Source organism: Lutra lutra, chromosome 1 (assembly GCF_902655055.1).
Source record: "Lutra lutra chromosome 1, mLutLut1.2, whole genome shotgun sequence".
Lineage (NCBI taxonomy): Eukaryota > Metazoa > Chordata > Mammalia > Carnivora > Mustelidae > Lutra > Lutra lutra.
This window is the reverse complement of record NC_062278.1, coordinates 133,135,476-133,159,115: the sequence shown is the minus strand read 5'-3', so window position 1 is coordinate 133,159,115 and position 23,640 is coordinate 133,135,476. Positions and strand designations below refer to the sequence as shown.

Genomic DNA, 23,640 nt, shown 5'->3' with positions numbered 1-23,640 from the left:
ATTAAGAAGTGATGATATTTCATTGCAACAGTTTTGAAAAATTCAATAGCAGATCAAAGTTTCAACTAGAAATTTCCTATGAAATTAGAATCCAAGTGTGTGTGTGTGTGTGTGTGTGTGTGTGTGTGTGTACTTCCCCCCAAGAGAACGGTAGTGTCTAGTATTTATTTCATATCTGTTAAATAAGAAAGAGGAAAAAAATCGATGTCATGTTGCTGAGTCATTGGTAAACTTTACAATCACATTTCTTGTAAGACTTCAGAAGCCCCTCAGCAATGAGGTATGGGAGGAGTTCTAGAGATTCTTGGGAATAGGAGAATTTACCAATACCAATAATGAGAAAAGGACTGCTGTCAGGAACAGAGGAGAGAGGGATCTTGTGAGAAAAATCTAATAATATAACCCCCATCTCCTTTCTGTCTGCACATTAAAGTCTTCACTCACTGACTGGAGCAAAAGCACGAATGGACACACCACTTCTAATTCTCACCAAAGTTTATTTACTTTTCCTGGAAGAAGTCTGTCTCACCAAAGGAATCTGTATGTGTGAAAAAGACTCTGTTTGGTGGTAGCAATTAGGTGCCACTCAGGGAAACTACTGCACCTCTATCTATTCCCCAGGGATTGAATTCCAGATAATCACATTGTACTATAACATACAGTAGACATACTACCTATACTCAACTCCATTCATTATCCATTCTTTTAATAATACATTTTATTAAATGCCAACTACCTACCAGATGATATCCACAGATGTTGCCCATTCAAGACTATTTAATTCTTGTTTACCTTAAATATGACACAAAAAGCTCCCCTAATGCTACTTGCAACTCTATTACTTCAGGAAAATGGAAATGGATTTTAATGTGAGGTAGTGGGAACATGGCACCCCCCACTATCACCCTATGAAAATCATGACGGTTTCTTCTTCCTTTACTCCACCATTTTGTGTGTGTGTGTGTGTGTGTGTGTGTGTGTGTGTGCGCGCGCGCATGTGTATATACAACAGTCTTCTCTCAGCTCTGTCATTCATCACAATCACCCCACATCTCCTTACCAATGTACTTCTCATCCCCACAGACTCTCTTTGACTAACTTGTAAATAAAATAAAAAGTGGAGATTGGGGTTGTTTGTTGAATGGGTGTGTGGTACTGGGTGATGGTGGTGGTAATAAGGGATAAGGTTTGGAGCACCAGGGAGAAAGAAGAGGGGGCTCGAGAAAGAGATGCAGCTAGATCAAGTGGCAGCTGAGACAGGTCAGCTGTTCATTTGATAGGCCTGACATCAGCCTAGTGTACAAACTTACTGGGGAGGCAGATCGGCTTCCCAAATTATAGTGAAGCTCAGGACAAACAAACTCAGTTCAAACCTCTGCTCTACCCCTGCTAACTATAAGAACTTGGAAAGTCATTTGAGTTCCCAAGGGTTCAGTTAATCAACTATAAAATGGGGGTAATAATAAACATGTCAAGGAATTGTTGTGAGAAGTAAATAAAATAATGCATATAAAATTCTTAGCACAATGCTTGGCGCCTAATCACTCTCATTAAATGTTAGCTAACATTCATATTCTTATTATTAATAAATTGCTGACTGTCTGTATTGAAGGTCAACAATGGAAAATTGGGGTGAGAAAGGGTCTTCTAATAGCTAAATTGAGAATTAAAAAAGCTACATGAGGCAGAGAGTCCTCTTAAAGACAGTGAAGACTTCAGGTCTGAGTGCATAGCTACAGACATCAAGAAATGTAAGGGGCTTCTAGAAACAGGTCAATTTATTATCTTAGGAGATGAGATGGCATAGCTTCTCACCTCAGTTCGATGTACAAGCTGCTGGGTTGCATCATCATTCATACGAAAAATTTCCAGAAATGGGTCAGATTTACTGAAGAAATCCTAAAATAGATAAACAAAAAATCAGTTATTCCCCACCTACACATATTTGATCTTGCCTTGAATCAAATGCCACTGGATTTGACCTTTCCTGCTTTGTTCTTGGCTAGAATGAGCTGCATCTGAAATCCAAGTTCTTTGAGAAGTACATTCTTGGTTAAATAAAATCTAAAGTATTCTTCAAAGATCAATTCCAATAATCTTGTTTGAAAAGCAACATATCTGTTGTCTTAAAATATTAATTATAGTTATTGTTAAAGGTTCTGTCTGATGATGGCAATATCTGGGTCACCTGTGGATCTGTTTTTATTTTCTGTTTCTTGGTTCTGCCCCTTGGTATACCAGACACTGTGTAAGAAATATTATAAATGCTTCAGATGAGTCTTTAGCTTCTGACAAGCCATTAGAATGGGGGAAGTTACCTAAATCCAATTAGGATTGAGCTATTTCAAGATTGGTTTCTCCAAAAATCTTTAAAGTCACAATATGTTTTTGATTCATCTATTCTTTGAATATTGTCTTTATAGGGCTCCAACTGAAAGGCCTTGTGTTCCTAAGGGCTGTTTTCCTTGACATGCCCTCAATGCTAATTTTTGTGAGACTCTCAAAGGCTTTGTTTATCTCCATAATCTCTTGGCTCAGGTTTTTTGTTCAGTTTCTCTTTGTGCGGCTATTTGCTAATTAGTGACTGCCTCAGGAGGAAAAGACACTGAGACTGTTTTTCTGGTTCATGAATCTTGAACCATAGCTCTCTCTGTATCCCTGAACTTCAATTTTGCTTCTCTGGGCCCATGAGATGACAAAGGCCTCTTCTCAGTTTATTTCTTAGTTACTATTTTCTGCTAGGCTTCTTAGCCTCTCTGCCCATGGTGTTCTATGAATCAGCCTTGAGGAATTTCCCTGAGTTGAAAATCTGGATAGAATGTCTGAATCACTTCAGTGGATTTCTCTCCTATTTTGGTCCCTCAAAACTTGACTGCCTTAGGACCCCTAAACAGATGTCTCTCGTACCTTACCCAGTGTTTCTAGCCACTTTAAGTGGAAGAATAATGTAAAACAAGCGGGTACTTCATTACTGGAAATAATCATAACCATATCTTTCTTTAAACTTATTTTTTATTCCAGGGCGCCTGGGTGGCTCAGTGGGTTAAGCCGCTGCCTTCGGCTCAGGTCATGATCCCAGGTCCTGGGTTCGAGCCCCGCATCGGGCTTTCTGCTCAGCAGGGAGCCTGCTTCCTCCTCTCTCTCTGCCTGCCTCTCTGCTTACTTGTGATTTCTCTCTGTCAAATAAATAAATAAAATCTTAAAAAAAAAAAAACTTATTTTTTATTCCATTGGATTATAAACTTTCAGAAAGGAGGAATTATGTCTGATTTTCTTTTATATCTCTACCATTTCCTCATCTTCCATAAGGTCTAGGCTTTAGAAGTACATAGTGTTATTGAGTGTATGAAGGGATACATTTCTAAATGAAAGAATGACACGAATACCTGGTATAGAATAGGAGGCTATCTGAGCGGCAACCTTAGTTACCACACTCTTATTATGTATTTCATCAGTGATTCCCCCCCCCCCCCCAGAATTCTAGCCTGCAGCTGAGCAAAATGTGGCCCATAGTCATCTTAGTCTTCAGCTCAACAAAATACTCTTAGGAAATATGCTGATCATAACAGAGTCTTGTGCTTGATGTTACTATATAAGGAAGGATAAAATTTGGTCTCAACCCTCCAAAGGTACCATCTGGTTTGGTGGTAAGACAAATACACAAATAAATATAACTCAAGGCTAAGAATGAATGAATGAATGAATGAACAACAGAAAAGAGAGAGAGAGTTGATGGATTTGCACTGGAAAATATGGTTGTGAGGAGGGTATTTCTAGGCAGGAAACAGACTGTTTGAAGGTGTGAAAGAGTAAACAGAGGGGCACCCAAGGCAGGTTAATTCCACTGCAACCTAAGGATGTGTAGGGGACGGGTTTGAGAAGGTTCTGGCAAAGTCAGCTCCATGATATGAAGGCCCTTATATGCTTAACCAAAGGCTTTGCACATGCCTTGGGAAGCAGCTGGCAACCAATGATGGATTTTGAGCAGCAAAAAAAACAAAACAAAACAAAAAAAACTGGCTCTCTAAATAGAGTAAAGAATATCAGCCAGGGGTGCCTGACTGGCTTAGTCAGCAGAGCATGTGACTCTTGGGTGTAAAGATTACTTAAAAATAATATATTATATATATAAAAAAAGAATATCAGCCTAGAAACTTCATAGGGCTCCTTAGAAAGAAAAAAGATGGGAAGTAGATCTATCTATCCCCCTCTGTGTTCCTCCCACCTACCCAGAGCTAAACACCACGAGCCACAATACCCAGAGTCTGGAATATATCTTTCCACTCTTATTTTTGAAGGTATCAAATTACCACAGCCTTCATCTTGTCAAAAACCCACAGTGACTGCTTTTATCAATAAGTCTGTCTTGCAACCCTTGTCCATCCACCAAAAAGGCACTTTTCCTTCCCAGACATACTGCTAGTGGATTCCTACCTCTAACACATTTACTCAAGACATATACACCCCCCCCCTTATTTCTGCTTCAACACTTGTCTTAAAAAATTGGAACCCCCCCCCCCCCCTTAGCTCCCTTTGTTAAAAGATGTGAGCCACATTAGCTTGCTCCTAGATGCCCTTGGACTCCTCCCCAGGAGCTTCAGGCTTTGTTTCCTTAAATAGATGATTGCTCCCTCAGGGAACATGTTGGTGAATTGCACTTAAAATTGCAGACCACACTGGAGGAACTCTATCATTATTTTTCTTTTTCCTTTCATTGATAATTTTGAACTTTTGTTATTATTTTTACTTAAAAATAGAATATATAGAAAAAGAGAAGGAAAAAAAAAACAGCCCATATTCTTATCCATAATTCCACAACTATCAATATCATTCTGGTAGATACTTTTCTAAATCGAGACATAATTTTCTTTTCTTTCTTTTAAAAATATATTTGTAATCATACTTTACATACACTTTAATACTTTTTTTCCTCCTGGTAGTATATTGCAGGGCTTCTTCTATTTTATTTTATATTCATTTTAAATACTATTTAGGGTTAGCACAGAGATGTTGTCAGGAGGACATAAGAAGGAAAGATCAGATACGAGCTCTGCCCTCAAGTAACTGAAAATCTAATATGGGCACACTGCCTTTAGAACTGCTTTCAGGGGCGCCTGGGTGGCTCAGTGGGTTAAAGCCTCTGCCTTCGGCTCAGGTCATGATCCCAGGGTCCTGGGATCGAGCCCCGCATCGGGCTCTCTCCTCGGCGGGAAGCCTGCTTCTCCCTCTCTCTCTCTGCCTGCCTCTCTGCCTACTTGTGATTTCTGTCTGTCAAATAAATAAATAAAATCTTTAAAAAAAAAAAAAAAAAAAAAAGAACTGCTTTCAAATCCTGACTCCACTGTACGCAATCTGAATGATCTGGGGCAAGATATTTAATTTCTTCAAGTCTCCGTTTCCTGGTTGGTATTTGGAGAGAATGTCACCTTTTGCCTCCTAGCAGTGTGGAAGAATTAAAGGAGGTGAGTCTAGTACCTGGCAATGATAAGCACTCAAAAAGTGTTGCTGCCACGATTATTATCAATAGAAGAGACAATGTCTGAGGACGCTTTGTAAAGCTATCAGGGATGATTATGACTAAGAAGGCATCTGATTGTTGGAAATAAAACAATTCCTAAGCAGCTCAAAAATATCTTACATGTACACTCAGAAATCTGTAGTTTAAAAACACAACTCTGGTCTGATTGTATGGTTACGTGACACAAACTGGAATTTTTGGCTGTTTTGGTTGACTCTCAGCATTAAGATGGCCCTTGGGACAGCTCAGTACCACCAAGGTTAATGACACAGGCATTTTACTGAAGGTTTGCTATGGTGAAATTTTTTTAATAAATTGGAGGCCGTATCATGATACGAAAGAAATTTAGTCATGCAAGAGGGCAATAAGGAATCAGCTGAGGTTTGGAATAGAAAAAGAAGCCGTGCATTTCTATGGCAGTGATCTTAAAAATGAAATACTGGAATAAGAAAAGATTATCTGAAAGATTCGGGGTCCAAACCAAACCCTGTAGCTTCCTACTCTTGTGACTTTGGGCGAACTGTTTATTTAAACTTACTAATACTTCATCTGTAAAATGCAAATAATTTCCACCTTTGGGAATATGGTTTTGAATTTTGGGGATCATGCAGGTTAGACACCTGCCACCTCGTACACTGCAGATGCTCATTAATTGTAACTTGCTATCATCAACTCAGGTTAGATTAGTTTTTAGGCAGGCATACTTGAACATAGTAAAATCATAGCCTAGTAGGTAGGGATTTAATGTTGCTTTGGAACAGGGGTTGGAAACTATGGTGTGTGGTCTAAATCCTGCTCACTGATTATTTTTGTGAATAAAGTTCTATTGGAACACTGCCACACTCATTCATTTATGTATTGCCTATGGTTGTTTTCATGCTCCAAAGACAGAGCTGAGTAGCTGGGACAGAGACTATATGGCCTGCTAAGTCTAAAATATTTACCATCTGGCCATTTATAGAAAAAGTTTGCTGACCTCGGCTTTGGAGTCTTACTCGTTTGTTTATACAGCACCCCATCAATCTAGCATTGTGGGAACACTAAAAATGTACTTTAAAATGATACTACTATACAGATGTGGTGACCACCAGTGTGAGAATCCCTTCCAGCATACCAACATGAATACTGTCTCAGGAAAGAGAGGACAAAGAATACTCTGTTAGCTTGAATGTTCTAAAGTGATTACAGTCATATCTCTACTTACTTATTAGATTAATTGCCAACTAGCTGCTAATGTAACAAATGTGCTTTTAGGAATTAGAAAGTCCACCTCTCCATTAAGTGAATTGCATTAACATTAGATAAATAAGTTATTTCTTGCAAACCTAATCTATTTTATTTGTGCCTGCCACTGAAGTCCTTGAAGATTTCAAGGACTCTGGATTTCCATCTTAGGTAGAAGGCTGTTGGTCTGCTGACAACATTTTTACCTTTAAAAATGACTTTTTCTATCAAGAGAAAGGGGGTATTTCTCACTGTAGTTTTCAAGGTACTAAGTGCCCCCCCGGTATAGCCTACCACAGTAGTTCTCAAACTCTTTGGTCTTAAAACTCCTTTGTGCTCTTAAACGTTATTGAGGAGCCCAGGGAATTTTTGTTTATGTAGATTTTATCTATCAGTATTTACTCTATTATAAACTAAAAATGAAATTAAAAAAAACATTTGTTATATCATTTTAAAAATATAAAAACAAACCCAGTACACATCATAATAAAAATAGCATTTTAATGGAAGACAACTGTCTTTTTCAAATTTAAAAAAGTATTCAGAAAAATGACATTCCTTTTCATTTTTGCAAATCAGTTTAATAACTAATGGCTTAATAGAAGGCAGCAGGATTCTCATATCTGTTTTTGCATTTAATCTGCTGTGATATTAGGCATCATGCCAGTTTCAGAAAACCATTTTACACATGAGAAAATGAGAGTTGAAAAAGAAAATAATATCTTGGTATTATTATGAAAAGACTTTTTGACCTCATGTAGTCCCTTGAAAGGGTCTTGGGACCTTGGACAACTCTTGGAGGACTGCTACCTAGGGCAAACCTTCACCTCCTTCCTCCCTGGCTTCCTATTTCCTGAAATCCATGGGAACATTACCAAGTCCTCTATGTCTAGAGACCCTTTCAACATGTATTCATTAACCCCTTGCCCTGAAGAAAAGTTTAGATTTTGGTTAGGCAACCTGGTGAAGTCCCCTTCTGTCACTGATTGTGTGTGTGTGTGTGTGTATATCCTTGGATGAGTCATTTCACATCTCTGAACCTCAGTGTTATCATCTATTAAAGAAGGCAATTGCATTAGACCAGAGGCTTTCTACCTGACATATTTGGATATCTAAAGATTACCAGAATGATAACAAGGTGACTGGGGATCCTGATGTCCTATAACCATTGTCTGAATGGATATGATGTGTTTTCCCCCACATATTTACACTAAAAGTTTTCCAATGTATACAGAAATTAATCTCATGACACTAATGAAAAAAATTTTAAAAATTAAGACCTTTGTCTCAGTCACTTTTAGTCATGATATATTTTCTCAGTTAATAGATATAAGTTCAACTGCTAACATGTAGGTAGCTACAATATCATTGAATGCTCAAAGCTAAAAAGGGTCCGCCTTAATAAACTCGGGACTATTTTTCCAGCTGTGACATGAAATAATTGTACTATCTTATTCTGATTCTGCACCTATCACAAAAAAATCTGGCAAATTGTGTTTTCCAAAGATGGCCACCACCATGTCTACTGTCCACATGCTTTTCTAGAATATGACTTTGCCACTCCCCCATCAAGGTGTGGAATCTAACTCCTCTCTCCTTGACTCTGGGCTGGCCCTATGACTTAACATGTAACTAACACAATGCAGCAGAATTGATGCTCCATGACTTCCAAGGCTAGGTCAGACAGGCCACACAGCTTCTCTTTTCTTTCGGGTTGCTTTCTCTGGGAAAAGCTAGCCACTGTGTGGGGGAAAAAAAAAAAAAAAAAAACCCAAGACAACTATGTAGGCACTCTGGTTGACCACCTCAGCTGACCCCAGCCTTTCAGCCATCCCATGTGTCAGGAATGTGAACAAAGCTAGACTGAACTCTCCAGACAAGGTCCTCCCCAGCTGAGTATCATTGGGTTGACTTCTGTCAACATCATAAGAAGCAGAAGAATTGCCCCATTGAAACTCGTTTCCATTTCTGACCCTCAAAACCATGACATGTAATAGAGTAAGTTAAATCACTAGGTGTTGAGATGGTTTCCTATGTAGCAATGGATAACCAGTACTATCTATTAACAAGTATTATCAGCAGTAGTAGTATCTGAGTAAATCATCAGACCTAGCTGAGTCTTGGTTTCCTCAAGAGGTTGTTTGAGGTGATCTCCATGGTGATCTCCATGGTATCATCTTGCTCCTTAATGCTACTCTTCCCTTTTTCCACCTGAGACCATTCACCTTTTGGTCCAAAGAGGAACAATGGCCTCTGCTTTGTGCTGAACAGGACCTGCTCTTCTCTGGATTACTAAGGAGAATGGGCAAGATACCCACATTATGAATGACCTGTAGTCTACAGCTTTGGAGTGGGGATGCTCAGCACTGACAAGGTCCTTGGATAATCATCCCAGACAAAGGTGGGAATGGCCACCTAGAACCATATTAAGTGCTGCATGACGCTTTTTCAGCTTTTTGAGCAAGTACTCATTGGAATGAAGGGAAATTGTTCAAACACATCAGAGCTAATGGGCCCTCTAACAAACCCCCAAGTCCTCTTGCACTGTAACAGAAGTCAGTTAGAGGGCAGATTAGAAGTGCTTAAGAGACTGTTAAGTAGAAAGAAGCCATTATAAGCCATTAGCTGAGCAGCTTAAAACTGCCACACACTGACCCAATGGCTTATAATGGCACCAGGAAAGATACTACAAAGGAGTTTGGTGAGTTATTCTAAAACTTGGAGAGATGATGGAGGAGAAAAAACATAACAGCCATCCGGAAGTGAGGAGTAAAAGCTAACATCCGACTGACATCAGTGCACACCACAGTTCCCAGCACCTAGCCCACACTAATGTTCATGAAAGTTTCATGTAATCTACTCAGGACACAAAAAAAATCCAAATTCATTCACAAGGATAAAGTCTTTCCTGATGTCCCCAGGCAGGATGAATAAACCTTCTCCAGACAGCAGTTATACATCAATTATCACATCCCATCATGGCTATAACATTCTATCTTTTTTAGTTTAAATTTATATTTCATTTAGTTAGGCAATGAATTACAGGTTGTAGCTGTGAGAATGGTTTAAAGTATGTCTTTACCCCACCACCTGATGCATAACAAGCATGCGACAAAGGTTTGGTAAATGAACGATGAATGAAGAAAGAATGAACAAATAAAAGAATGAATTAATGAACATAGAAATGGTCTAAGTACTGTTCATAGGTGAAAATGAAGGTGATATGCCAGGCTATCAACAGCTGCCTAAAACTTTAGGGAACTGCCTGATACATCGCTTTACCTTTTTCAGCCTAATGCCTGTCCGCAATTTAAAAAGTGGTACCACCTCCCCAAATCCCAGGTTCTCTAGTTGTCCTCTAGGAAAAGAGTTCTTTGTGAATACATTTATTAATGTGATATGTTTTTGACTTAAGGATATGGTTGGAGGGAAATCGTAAATATATGGTGAAGTTGGAAAGGACACTCCTCCCCTTTTTTAATGGGTGGAGACTGAGGAACTTCTGTCTAGGTGAGACTGACATGGCCGTGATGGATGGAAGTTGTCAGATATAAGAGAGAACACAGACGGGAGTCAGATTCCCCTGGAATGGACTTGGAAATGAATCCTCGGTTTTAACCACTTATAAGCAGGGTATGGTAGCCAAGAAAACTGCCTTAGAAACCTCCTACTACAGGGAGTATAACTGACCAAGGGCCCCAGCTGCTGTGCCCTGAAATACATCTCCTATTTTCCATACTTGCACTGAGGTCAGGCTTCTGGTGGGCCGCTCCCAGCTAGTGCCTGCGTGTGTAGGGGACATTAAGGCAGGCACGGGTGACACGAAACTTCCCTGCTGGTCAATATTGGCCCTAGGACTCTCTGATGGCCTTGTTTAAGCTTCCTTAGACTGGACATTCCAGGATACTGCCGCCCATCCCTTTCTCTCTCTCTCCTTTACTCATGGTCAGACTTGCATTGCAATCTGCAGATTTCATTGCAATCTGCAGATTTCCTCCCTATGTTTCTAATAAAATCCTTGCATATTTAATAATTTAATTTAATTCTGGGATTATCCGGACTAACACATGGAGCAACCTTACACAAGTTACTTCATCTTTGAATTTGTTTCCTCATCTGCAAAACAAAGTTAATAATGCCTGCTACGTGGGAGTTATAAGAATGATTAAATGTGATAATGCACGAAAAGCTCTTAATCTTGTGCTTGGAAAATATAGGTGCTTCATAAATGTCATTTCTCCTCTCTTTCATGTCATCTGTTTTCTTATGAAATGTCCCTAGCAACAGGGTTAAACCATATTTACCTGTGCACATTGACCTGGGCATTTGGGAACAAATGAAGCCTTGGTGTAACAAAATTGTCTTCTTTTAATTATAGTCCCTCCCCCTTCTCATCAACTGGTTCTTAAGTTGGGGAAAGTCTTACTTTGGAGACCTCTCTGAAATCTTTGATCTGTTTAATAATGTGAATTGAAAGGGAAAAAACAGCTGCAGGGTGAAATCTGATTAAACTTTGTGTGCAAGCTTTATTACTTCCTTCAGTAAGGTTAATGCCAAACACTTTACCTTGTCATCCAATTTCCGTGCATTGAATGCAAGTTCAACGTAGTCATCATTGCCAGACAATTCTTCTGCAATCACCTAAAGGAAAAGATTTTCACATATTTTGAAGTGTTTTCCAAAAGATTTTGAAGTCATTTTCTGATCCAACGACCCAAGATTAAGAGAAGTATTTAAATATTTAAAATGAAGGAGATTAAATTTTTCTGGGATATGTAGAGGAACAAAATCTCCAAGATGTCTTAGAAGAAAGGTGACAAGATGACGTATTGTTCTTCTGGGAAAGAACAAGGGCCAAAGGCAAATCTCAAACTGGGGTTCACCATCCCAAAGCTTCTCTGGGTTTGTGTGCTTTGGGAGTAAGCCTTTGGATCCATGGCTTTTTAGAGCACCAACGGAGTCTTCAAAGACTCTTTGAACCATTTGTATGGACTGAACATGGAAGTAAAAAAAAAAGCTTGATAAGAATGCATCATTTAAAATACCCAAGCGATAAACTCAGGTAAGTGCTTGTGAGAGTGGTCATAACTTACACCACAGGGAATCTTTTTGCATTTTTCCCTTAAAAATGACCTTAACTTTAAAAAAAAAAAAAATGAATCAGTCACTTTCAAGTTAAAAAGGAATGTTCAGGGCACCTGGATGGCTCAGTTGGTTAAGCAACTGCCTTCGGCTCAGGTCATGATCCTGGAGTCCCAGGATCAAGTCCCACATCAGGTCCTCTGCTCATCAGGGAGCTGGCTTCTCCCTCTGCCCCTTGCCCCTTTCATGCTCTCTCTCTCTCTCTCAAATAAATAAAATCTTAAAAAAAAAAAAAAAAGGAATGTTCAAAGGACCTCAGGTTTGCTGCCTGGCAATTTACCCACCCCCCCATCCCACCCAGGCAATTCAGATTTTCCTGGTATATTTTTCTACTTTTTAAAAAATTTTGTCTAGGCAATGATCAGACCACTTTCTCTACCTTTCTCAAGGGCTCTAAAATGAGATGGCAAAGTTTTAAATACTGGAGTTTTATTCGAAATTTTAAGGTTTTATTTAGAAATACTTTCAGTATTGCCCAACTGAACATTATGTGATGACAGAAATGTTCTGTAATCTGCACTGTCCAATACAGTGGCTGCTAGCTACATGTAATTACTTTTTCATTAATTTTTTAATTAATTTAATTAATTTAATTTTAGGATTGTCTATTCTAGTTCTGTGAAAAATGTTATTGGTATTTTGATAGGAAGTGTGTTGAATGTGCAGATTACTTTAGGTAGTATGGACATTTTCACAGTATTTGTTCTTCCAAACCATGAACATGGAGTATCTTTCCACTTGTTTGTGTCATCTTTAATATCTTTCATGATTTTCAGAGTACAGGTCTTTCACTTCCTTGGTTAAATTTTTCCTAGGTATTTAATTTTCTTTGGTGTAATAGTAAATGAGATTGCTTTCTTAATTTCTCTTTCTGTTTCATTATTAGTATATAAAAATGCCATGGATTTTTGTATGTTGATTTTGTATCCCGCAACCTTACTAAATTCATTTATCAGTTCTAGTAAGTTTTTTTTTTAAGATTTTTATTTATGTATTTGACAGAGAGAGAGCACACATGCACAAGCAGGGGAAATGGCAGGTAGAGGCAGAGGGAGAAGCAGGCTCCCCAATGAGCAGAGAGCATGATGTGGGGCTCGATCCCAGCACCCTGGGATCATGACCTGAGCCAAACGCAGATGCTTAATTGACTCAGCCATTCGGGAGCCCCAGTTCTAGTAGTTTTTTGGTGGAGTGTTTAGGGTTTTCTTTATGTAGTATCAGGTCATCTGCAAATAGGGAAAGTTACTTCTTCCCTACCAATTTGGATGACTTTCTTTCATTCCTCTTGTTTGATGACATGGCTAGGAAGTCCAGCACTATGTCAAATAATAGTGGTGAGAATGGACGTCTCCATCTTGTTCCTGACCTTAGAGAAAATGCTCTCAATTTTTCACCATTGAGTGTAATGTTAGCTGAGGGTTTTTCATTTATTATGTGAAGTGCGTTTCCTCTGATACTATTTTTTGACAGATTTTTATCAAGAACGGATGTTATACTTTGTCAAGTGCTTTTTCTGCATCTATTAATATGATCATATGATTTTTATCCCTTCTTTTATTGATGTGATGTATCACAATGATTTGCAAATACTGAGTCACACTTGCATCTCAGGAATAAATCCCACCTGATTGTGGTGAATGATTCTTTAAATGTATTGTTAGATTCTGTTTGCTAGTATTTTGTTGAGGATTTTTGGCACCTACAGTCATCAGAGAAACTGGCCTGTAGTTCTGTTTTTGCAATGTCTTTATCCGGTTTTGGTATCAGTGTAATAATGGCTTTATAGAATGAATTAGGAAGTTTTCCTTCTTCTATTTTTTGGAATAGTTTAAGAAGAATAGGTATTAACTCTTCTTTAAAGATAGAATTCTTTAAAGAATTCTTGATAGAATTCACCTGTGAAGTCGTCTGGCCCTGGACTTTTGTTTGCTGGGAGTTCTTTCATTGCTGATTCAATTTCATTGCTGGTAATTGCTCTGTTCAAATTTTCTCTTTCTTCCTGATTCAATTTTGGGAGGTTATATGTTTCTAGGAATTTATCTATTTCTACTAGGTTGTCCAATTTGCTGGATAGAATTTTTCATAATATTCTGTTACAACTGTGTATTTCTGTAATCTCAGTTGTTATTTCTCCCCTTTCTTGTTTTACTTATAAGTCTAAAGTCTGGCTAAAATATTATCAATTTTACTGATTTTACAAAGAACCAGCTCCTGGTTTCATTGATCTGTTCTATTCTTTTTAGTTTCTATCTTGTTTGTTTCTGCTCTAATCTTTATGATTTCCTTCCTTTTACTGGTTTTGGGTTTTGTTTGTTATCATTTTTCTAGTTCCTTTAGCTATTAGGTAGGTTGTTTATTTGGGACTTTTCTTATTTCTTAAGGTGGGCTTATATTGCTATAAACTTCCCTCTTAGAACAGCCTTTGCTGTATCCCACAGATTTTAGACCATTTTATTTTCAACTTCATTTATCTCCATGTATTTTTTTATTTTGTCTTTGATTTCTTGGTTGGCCCATTCATTGTTTAGTAGCATATTATTTAACCTCTGTGTATTTGTGTGCTTTCCATGTTTTTCTTACGGTTGATTTCTAGTTTCAGAAAAGATGGTATGATGCCCATCTTTTTGAACATGTTGAGACTTGTCTTGTGGCCTAATATGTTATCTATTCTGAAGTATGGTCCGTATGTACCTGAAAAGAATGCATATTCTGCTGTTTTAGGATGGAACATTCTGAATATGTCTGTTAAATCCATTTTGTCCAGTGTGTCATTCAAGCCACTGTTTCTTTAATTTTCTGTTTGGATGATCTATCCATTGAAGTAAGTAGGATGCTAAAATCCCCTACTATTATTGTATTACTATTGACTAGTTCCTTTATGTTTGTTATTAACTGCTTTATGTATTTGGGTGCTCCCATGCTGGGTGCATACATATTTACAATTTTTATATCTTCTTGTTTATGACTATATAGTGTCCTTCTTTGTCCCTTATTACAGCCTTTGTTTTAATGTCTGTTCTGTCCAATATAAGTACTGTAACTTTGGCTTTCATTTTACTTCCATTTGAATGATAGTTTCTCTATCCCTTCACTTTCAGTGTGTATGTGTCCTTAGATCTGAATTAAATTTCTTATAGTCAGCCTATTATGAATCTTTTTTTTTTTTTTTAATCTACTCCATCATCTTATGTGTTTTGACTGGAGCATTTAGTCCATTTACATTCAAAGTAAGTACTGATATGTGTGTATTTATTGTCATTTTGTTACTTATTTTATGGTTGCTTTTGTAGTTCTTCTCTGTTCCTTTCTTCCCTTGTTGTTTTCTCTCATAATTAGTTAACTTTCTTTAGTAAACTATACTATAGGGATTTACTATATCCTTTATTCTTCATTTTATGCACATCTATTACTGTTTTTTGATTTGTGGTTACCATTCAGTTTATATATAATGTCTTCTGCTTATAGTGGTCTATGTTAAGTTGATGGTTACCTTAATTCTGAACTCATTCTTTACTCTTCTCCCCTTTATGTTTCAGATACTTTGTATCATATCTTACAGCCTTTTACTTTGTGCAACTCTTGACCAATATTTATAGATAAGCTTAATTTTGTTTGTTTTTGTGCTTCCCATTTTTCTTACTCTTACTTGCGGTATTTGTTTTCTACTCACAAGGTCCCCCTTAAGATTCTTTATAAGGCTGGTTTAGTGGTCATGAATTCTTTTAATTTTTGTTTGTCTGGGAAACTCTCTGTTTTTCTATTCTGAAAGATAGCCTTACTGGAATAGAGTATTCTTGGCTGTAAATTTTTCACTTTTAGCACTTTGAATCTTTTGTGCTACTCTCTACTGGCCTGCAAAGTTTCTGCTGGAAAATCAGCTGATAGCCTCCTGGAGTTTCCTTTGTAGGTAACTGCCCAGTTTTCTCTTGCAAACTTTAAAATTCTTTATCACTGCATTTGCCATCTTAATCACTGAGTGTCTTGGTGTGGATTTCAGTGGGTTGAGTTGTTAGGGGATTTCTGTGCCTCCTGAATCTGATTCTCTGTTTCCCTCCCCACATTCATAGCCACATACAACTCCTGAACACTTGATATATGGCTAGTGTAAGGTGTGGGTATTTTCTTTTATTTAATTTTGAATAATTTTATTTAAGTTTAAATAATCACATGTGGGTAGTGGCTGCTAAATACAATGACATAACTTCAAACTAATATATTAAAGAGGAGACTTAAAATGCTGAGTTCTCTGGTCCTTAGGAAACAAACCTAACCTTGGACTAATTGCTATTAGAGCAGATTTTTAATTCTCAAAAAAATGAGAGGCAGGAATAGGTAGTTTGATGATTTGAAAACCCCAGACAATTCCATATTCTTAATGTTCTCAACAACTCCGTCTTTGCCCTCCACCGAAACCTACATACTAACTGCAGAAGTGCTTAGTAGAAGTGAATGGCCTCACTTTCAAATACTTTTTCTATCTCTTTCTATTGGCAAAAAGGAAAAAGGTACAAGAAGGAAAGGAGTAATCTGGATAGCTAAGCAGTTGTGGTGTCAACTCCCAATACTCAGAGAGTCTGCTTCCTACTGCCAGGTTTGGACCAGATGCTCCATCTGGGCACCTGAACAGAGGGCTGCTAAGGAAGGGCTTACCGTGATGGAGGATTTCCCTGCTGTGTTCCCATGCTTCAACAAGGATTTAGACAGTTTTCTCTGGGAAACAATCTGTACAAAAAGAAACAAAATGTAGAGATACTAGTTATATGATTGTTAGGTCTACTTTTTAATTTCTTTCTTTACAAAATTCTGTATTTAGAATTCTACTTGAAATTATAACACTATGTCTGTTTATTTCTAGGCTTTTTTTCCATGAAACTCCTAAATACAGGTTATTCCCTTCTTTCTTCTTATAACATATTATGTAAGAGAGTAAGGGCATGAGAAATTATAGACAAGTCAGTCAATTAGGAGGTGACTTAATCTGAAGCATTACAACAAAATTAGATGGAAAATGTTGGATATGTATATTATGATAAAACAGAAAGTTTCAGAATGATCTCAAATTAGCACTAAAACCTCTGTGCAAAGTAGGGGTGGGCTACAGGGAGGAAAGGAAACCCAAGGTCTAAATATACACCTTCTGTATCTATAATCTCTAGAGTTCTGTTTTTAATATATTCATTAGGAAGCCATAAAGTCAGTCATTAGGATACTGATGCCCAGACAAGCGAAAAAGAGTAATTGGGGTCCTCTTCATGATTCAGTGCCAATGCACAACGTGCAATGACAACTAAAGTTGTTATTATATTGGGAGCTATTCTTAGCAGAACTTGCCCCACCTGCCTCTGCCTTCCCATTTTTGAAAGAAATGTATGAAGGATATATTAGGGGGCCCTGAAGGATATGCAATTCATGATTCTCAAAGGAGAAAAGACTTAAAACAATCAATGACAGCTGTGCTCTTGCTGAGAGAAAACAAAGTCATACCTTGCAGTAGACAGCTTCTATCTAAGATGGCTCCCAATGGTCCTATTCATGCCATTGTGCAGTTCTCTCTCCTTGAGTGTGGGATGGATCTAATAACTGGCTTTTAATGAACAGAATACTACAAAAGTGGTGGAGTATCTCTTCTGAGATTAGGTCACAAAATGAATGTGACTTCCTTCTTGATCATCATCTTATTCTTCTCTCTCAGAGCCCTTGTGCTGAAGGAAGCAAGTTGCAATGCTGTGAGTAGCCCTATAGAACAGCTCAGGTGGCAAGGAATTGATGTCTCCAGCCAACAGCCAGTGAGAACCAGAAGACTGTCAACAGATCCATGATGAGCTTGGAATCAGGTCCTCCTCCAAGCTAAGTCTTGAAATAACTGTACCTTTAGAGCAGCCTTGTAAGAGACCCTGATCCAGAGGACACAGCCACACTTTCCCCCAATTCGGTGAGATCATAAATGCTGTCTTTTGGGTTTTTTTTTTAAAGATTTTATTTATTTATTTGACAGAGGGACAGTGACAGCAGAAACACAAGCAGGGGGAGTTGGAGAGGGAAAAGCAGCCTCCCTGATGAGCAGGGTGCCAGATGCAGGGCTTGATCGCAGTACCCTGGGATCACAACCTGAGCTGAAGGAAGATGCTTAATGATTGAGCCACCCAGGCACGCCATAAATGCTTTTTTTTTTTTTACGCTGTCAAGTTTGAGTAATTTTTTATGTAGCAATAGGTAACAATGTACATTTGATTTACAGAACAGGAAAGGACATCACTGTGAAAAGCAGGGAGACAAACCCTTTCTCTGACATCCTTATATCTTTTTGTCTCTGTGTTAGAGCAATGAAAATACTATGACTATGCTGTGTCAAATACAAAAAGTTCACAGAACCTTCTTAGGCCAAGCAGTTTTAAAGAACTTGATGCTCAACTGGCTATGATCTGAAGTAAGAGTATTTTTGTAAGAAATCACCTGGTGATGGATGATGAAAATGATGACAGTGAAGATGATGATGATAATGACAGCAATGGGAACTCCCATTTAGGAGTACACATTCCCAAAATATTACTTAGCCTTCATTATTCTAGCCTCAGTGCTAACCACTAAGAATAGAGTGGTAAGCAAAGTCAGTTACAATATCTGACCTCATGGAACTTACATTCTGCAGCAGAGATAGGCATTAACCAAATGGTCAAATAAATCAAAATAACGCATCACAAAAGAGAGATACATTGGCTGTGGTGAGAACAATAAATGGATAGGTGGTGGGGTGGAAGAGAGTAGACCACTTCAGAATCTTCTGCAATAGTCTCGATAAGAGATGGTGGTGGTGCAGGAAAAGGAGAGAAGAGGGAGGGATTTGGAAATGGACTAAAAATGAAGAGAGAGGGAGGTATGATAAGTGATAAATGCATTATTGAATTAGATGGTTGTGCGATTCATTGAGATAAGGGACACTGGAAGAGGACATTAATTTGGGAGAGCAAAGAACATGTATTCAGATTTGGGGCAGAAAGCAGATTGGAGCAGATTGAAGAAGAGAGAAAGAGGGAAGGAAACTGAGCAAACACATGAAGACAATTATTTCAATAAGTTTGGCTATAAAATGAGGTAGAGAGAATAGAATCTGAAAGGAAATGAGAAATGAAGTAAAGTTGTTATTTTAGTGGTCACTTTATTTCTAATTTTATTTCCCCACAAATTTGGTATTGTTAATTTCCTTTTATATACGATAAAAATTGGACACAGAGGTTAAGCAACTCTTCCAAAGCCACAAGGCTAAGAGGAAGTGGCATAGATTTGAACACGGGTCTGACCCCAGAAACTGATCTCTAGCTACATTTCACTGGTATGTGAACTCAAAATACAGATTGAGAAAATTTTCACTGCTGGATTTTCACTCTATTTGTTTTCTTTTAAACTCCGGATCTTATTTTGTGTGTTTAACCCTCAATATGTAAACATGAAGAAGACTGAAAAGAAATGATCATGTTAAACCTCAAGAATGGAGTAATCTGAAGACACTGGCTTTGGTTAAGGGCAGTGTAGCATAATGATTAAGAACATGGTTGTTTCTGTTTTTGTTTTATTCACAGCTGGTTACCAATAAAATGACATGAAAAAATTTTAGATGGTAAAGGAATTGGCATTCTTTCCTACAGTTATGTCTGAATCTAAATTACTCGTATTTCCTACAAATCAAAACTGCAGTGAGATATACCTCACACCAGTCAGAATGGCTAAAATTAACAAGTCTGGAAATGACAGATGTTGGCGAGGATGTGGAGAAAGAACCCTCCTACACTGTTGGTGGGATGCAAGCTGGTGCAGCCACTCTGTAAAACAGTATGGAGGTTCCTTAAAAAGTTGAAAATAGAGCTACCTTATGACCCAGGAATTGCAATACTGGGTATTTACCCCAAAGATATAAATGTAGTGATTTTAAGGGGCATGTACACCCCAATGTCTATAGCAGCAATGTCCATAATAGCCTAACTATGGAAAGAGCCTAGATGTCCGTTAACAGAAGAATGGATAAAGAAGATGTGATGTGCGCACACACACACACACACACACACACACACACACACACACACAATGGAATACTATGCAGCCATCAACCCCACCCCCCGAAATCTTGCCATTTGTGATGACATAGATGGAACTAGAGGGTATTATGCTAAGTGAAAGAAGTTAATCAGAGAAAGACAATTATCATATGATCTCACTGATATGAGGAATTTGAGATGAGGATCATAGAGGAAGGGAGGAAAAAATGAAACAAGATGAAACCAGAGAGGGAGACAAACCATAAGAGACTCTTAAACTCAGGGAACAAACTGAGGGCTGCTGGAGTGGAGGGGGGTAAGACAGATGGGATGTCTGGGTGATGGACATTAGGGAGGGTATGTGCTATGGTGAGCACTGTGAATTGTATAAAAATTATGAATCACAGACCTGTACCCCTGAAACAATCATTATTATATGATAATAAAAAAATAAATTTCCAGATAAATAAATAAAAAAATAAGTTGCTTATATTCCCCACCCTACTCATTAAGAAGGTTCAAGTGGTTCTTCTGTAGTCAGAAACATTATCCCCTCTCCCTCCGCAGTCACAGATTATCAAAGGTTTTAGAAAAGCTACTATTTCCTAGAAAAATATAGACATCATTCTTGAACTTGAGATGAACCAAAACATAGAGGAAACACAGGAAACAGACAGCAAAGACATAAGGAAGATTTTATAGTTTCTCTCCAATGCGTTTTCAGCAAGGAGGAATAGGGAAAACACATGAATCAAAGACAAAACAAGGGTCACTGGTAAGCGGCATCCAGGCCAAAATCTAACTAAATAAAGGCAACATATCTTGTTTCCCAAGTAAATCTGGCCTCAGAGATACTATTGTTCATTGTCATTGTTTCATCCACATTGGTGTCCTAACTCTATGGCTCCAAATGACCCCAACCATCCTCTCAGTGTTGTAAAAACCCACTCATTGGATTACCAGGTGTGGGTATGGGTACACTGTCTTTACAGACTGTGTCTTCCAAGAGCCACATATTCATTCTTCAAGCAAGACCAAGGGAGACTTAACTTATAAGATATTAACTTACAAGAATGGATGACATTCTCTTTCCTCACTTTAATATAGAAATGCCAACATTCACATTTGTGGGGTGTGAAGAGAATGCTATTATGTTCCAAGCTCCTGCCTTTTACTAACGCTAGGAAGATAAGCAATCTCCCCAGAAATAGTCCTGCTTAACTAGTGGGCATTTAGGTATACAAATGGCTAATCAAGCAGGGAATCAAACAAACTTATTTTACAGCCCTGCAGGCCTCCATCTCAGCTCCAAAAAATGAGTAATAATTAGAGTTTCAAGTAACAATTAGAGTTTCATTGTAATAAAGATCAATAAACAATGATGTTGCCATTCTTAGGACTGTTGGGCAAAAGTGGTGGGGTTGGCCAGCAGGGTCAGTGATCTATACAGAAAAGGCTATTTGTTGCAAATCTCACTTCTCATGTAGGCTTTCTTGGAGCTGAAGCAACTCTATCAGGCTCAAGAAGGCCTTATGTCTTGTCAGAGGACATTTGAGGCAAAAACAAAACAAAACAAAACAAAACCACCACCACCACCACCACCACCAACAACAACAACAAAAACTCAGTCAGCTCTGTCTTGCAAGAGGATACACTTGTTAGAAGTCCTCTAACTTAAGTAATATGCCCAATGGAGAATTTAAAGCAATGATCATAAGGATTACTTGCTGGACTTGATAAAAGAGTGGAAGACATGAGTGAGACGCTTAACACAGAGGTAAGGAATAACATAGCAAAGATAAAGGGCTCAATAAATGAAATGAGAAGCATGTGCTTGACGGAATGAAGAGCAGGATGGAAGAATCAGAAGAATGAATTAGTGACCTAGAAGACAGAGTAATGGAAAGTAATCAGACTAAAGAGAGAGAATAGAATTATACAAAAGGAGAACAGATTTAGAGAACTCAGTGATTCCATCAAATGTAATCACATTAATATTCTAGGAGTCCCAGAAGGGGAAGATAGAGAAAAGGGGCCAGAAAATTTATGTGGAGAAACAGTAGTTGAAAACGTCCCTAATCTGGGGAAGGAAACAGATACCAGATTCAAGAAGCACAGAGAACTCCTGCCAAGAAATACAAAAACAAAAACAAAATAAAACAACAACAAAAACAAAAAAAACCAAAGCATAACCCCACCAAAATATATTGTAATTAAATTTACAAAATGTAGTGATAAAGAAAAAAATTTAAAAGCAGCAACACCAAAGAAATCCATAACTTACAAGGAAAACCTATAGGGTTAGTGGGATATTTTTCAACAGAAACTTTGCAAGCCAGAAGAGAGTGGCATATTCAAAGTGCTGAATGGGAAAATCTGCAGCCAAGAATACTCTATCCATTAAAGACTGTCATTAAGAATATAAGGAAAGATAAAGAGTTTCCCAGAAAAACAAAAACTAAAGAATTCATGAACACTAAATCAGCCCTGTAAGAAACATTGAAGGGGACACTTTGAGTGGAAAGGAGAAAAAAAAAGTGTCAGTATAAAGGTAGGAAACACAAAAGCAGTAAAATGAATATTTCTGTAAAACAAATCAGTCAAGGAACTCACAAAAAAAAGGACATAAAACAGGAGGAGGAGTCAAGATGGCGGAGAAGTAGCAGGCTGAGACTACTTCAGGTAGCAGGAGATGAGCTAAATAGCTTATCTAAAGATTGCAAACACCTACAAATCCAACGGGAGATTGAAGAGAAGAAGAACAGCAATTCTAGAAACAGAAAATCAACCACTATCTGAAAGGTAGGACTGGCGGAGAAGTGAATCCAAAGCGACTGGAAGATAGACCGCGGGGGGAGGGGCCGGCTCCCGGCGAGCGGCGGAGAACGGAGCACAAAATCGGGACTTTTAAAAGTCTGTTCCGCTGAGGGACATCGCTCCAGAGGCTTAACCGGGGTGAAGCCCAGGCGGGGTCAGCGCGGCCTCAGGTCACGCAGGGTCACAGAAGGATCGAGGGAGTCTGAGTGTCGCAGAGCTTACCGGTATTAGAACAGGGAAGCCAGCTACAGAGACAGAGCCGAGGAGTGACTCTCAGCTCGGGGTTACCTTGAACCAGTCGCAGGCTCGGTCAGCTCGGAACGCGGCCGGAGGCCAGGGTGACGTGAGTCATTGGGCGCTGTTCTCTGAGGGCGCACTGAGGAGTGGGGCCCCGGGCTCTCGGCTCCTCCGGGCCGGAGACCGGGAGGCCGCCATCTTCATTCCCGTTTTCCAGAACTCTACGGAAAGCGCTCAGGGAACAAAAGCTCCCGAAAGCAAACCCAGCAAACCCGAATGGTATACTCAGCCCGCCCCTGGGTAAGGCCGGTGCAACTCCGCCTGGGGCAAAGATGCTTGAGAATCACTACAACAGGCCCCTCCCCCAGAAGATCAATGAGAAACCCAGCCAGGACCAAGTTCACCTACCAAGGAGTGCAGTTTCTATACCAAGGAGAGCGGCGGAATTCCAGAGGAGGAGAAAGCAAAGCACGGAACTCATGGCTTTCTCCCCATGATTCTTTAGCTTTGCAGTTAATTTAATTTTTTTTTCTTTTTCAATTTTTTTTTCTCTTCTTCTGCTAATTTTTTTTAACTTTTACCGTTTTCTTTTTTAACGTTTTTTAAATAGTTTATCTAATATATATATATATATATATTTCCTTTTTATATTTTTTCTTTATCGGCTTTCTT

General features: G+C 38.5%; 1 protein-coding gene across 2 annotated transcripts in view; it reads right to left on the bottom strand.

The window, feature by feature from the left end:
• Positions 1–23,640, bottom strand: part of CPNE4 (copine 4) — a 511,336-nt gene that overhangs the window by 126,807 nt on the left and 360,889 nt on the right. For both annotated transcript variants that reach the window (XM_047737056.1, XM_047737060.1), the window contains exons 4-6: positions 16,535–16,606; positions 11,309–11,383; positions 1,816–1,899 (exon numbers count right to left, since the gene is read on the bottom strand). In XM_047737056.1, coding sequence (XP_047593012.1) covers positions 1,816–1,899; positions 11,309–11,383; positions 16,535–16,606 — 231 coding nt within the window. The remainder of the gene's footprint in view (positions 1–1,815; positions 1,900–11,308; positions 11,384–16,534; positions 16,607–23,640) is intronic.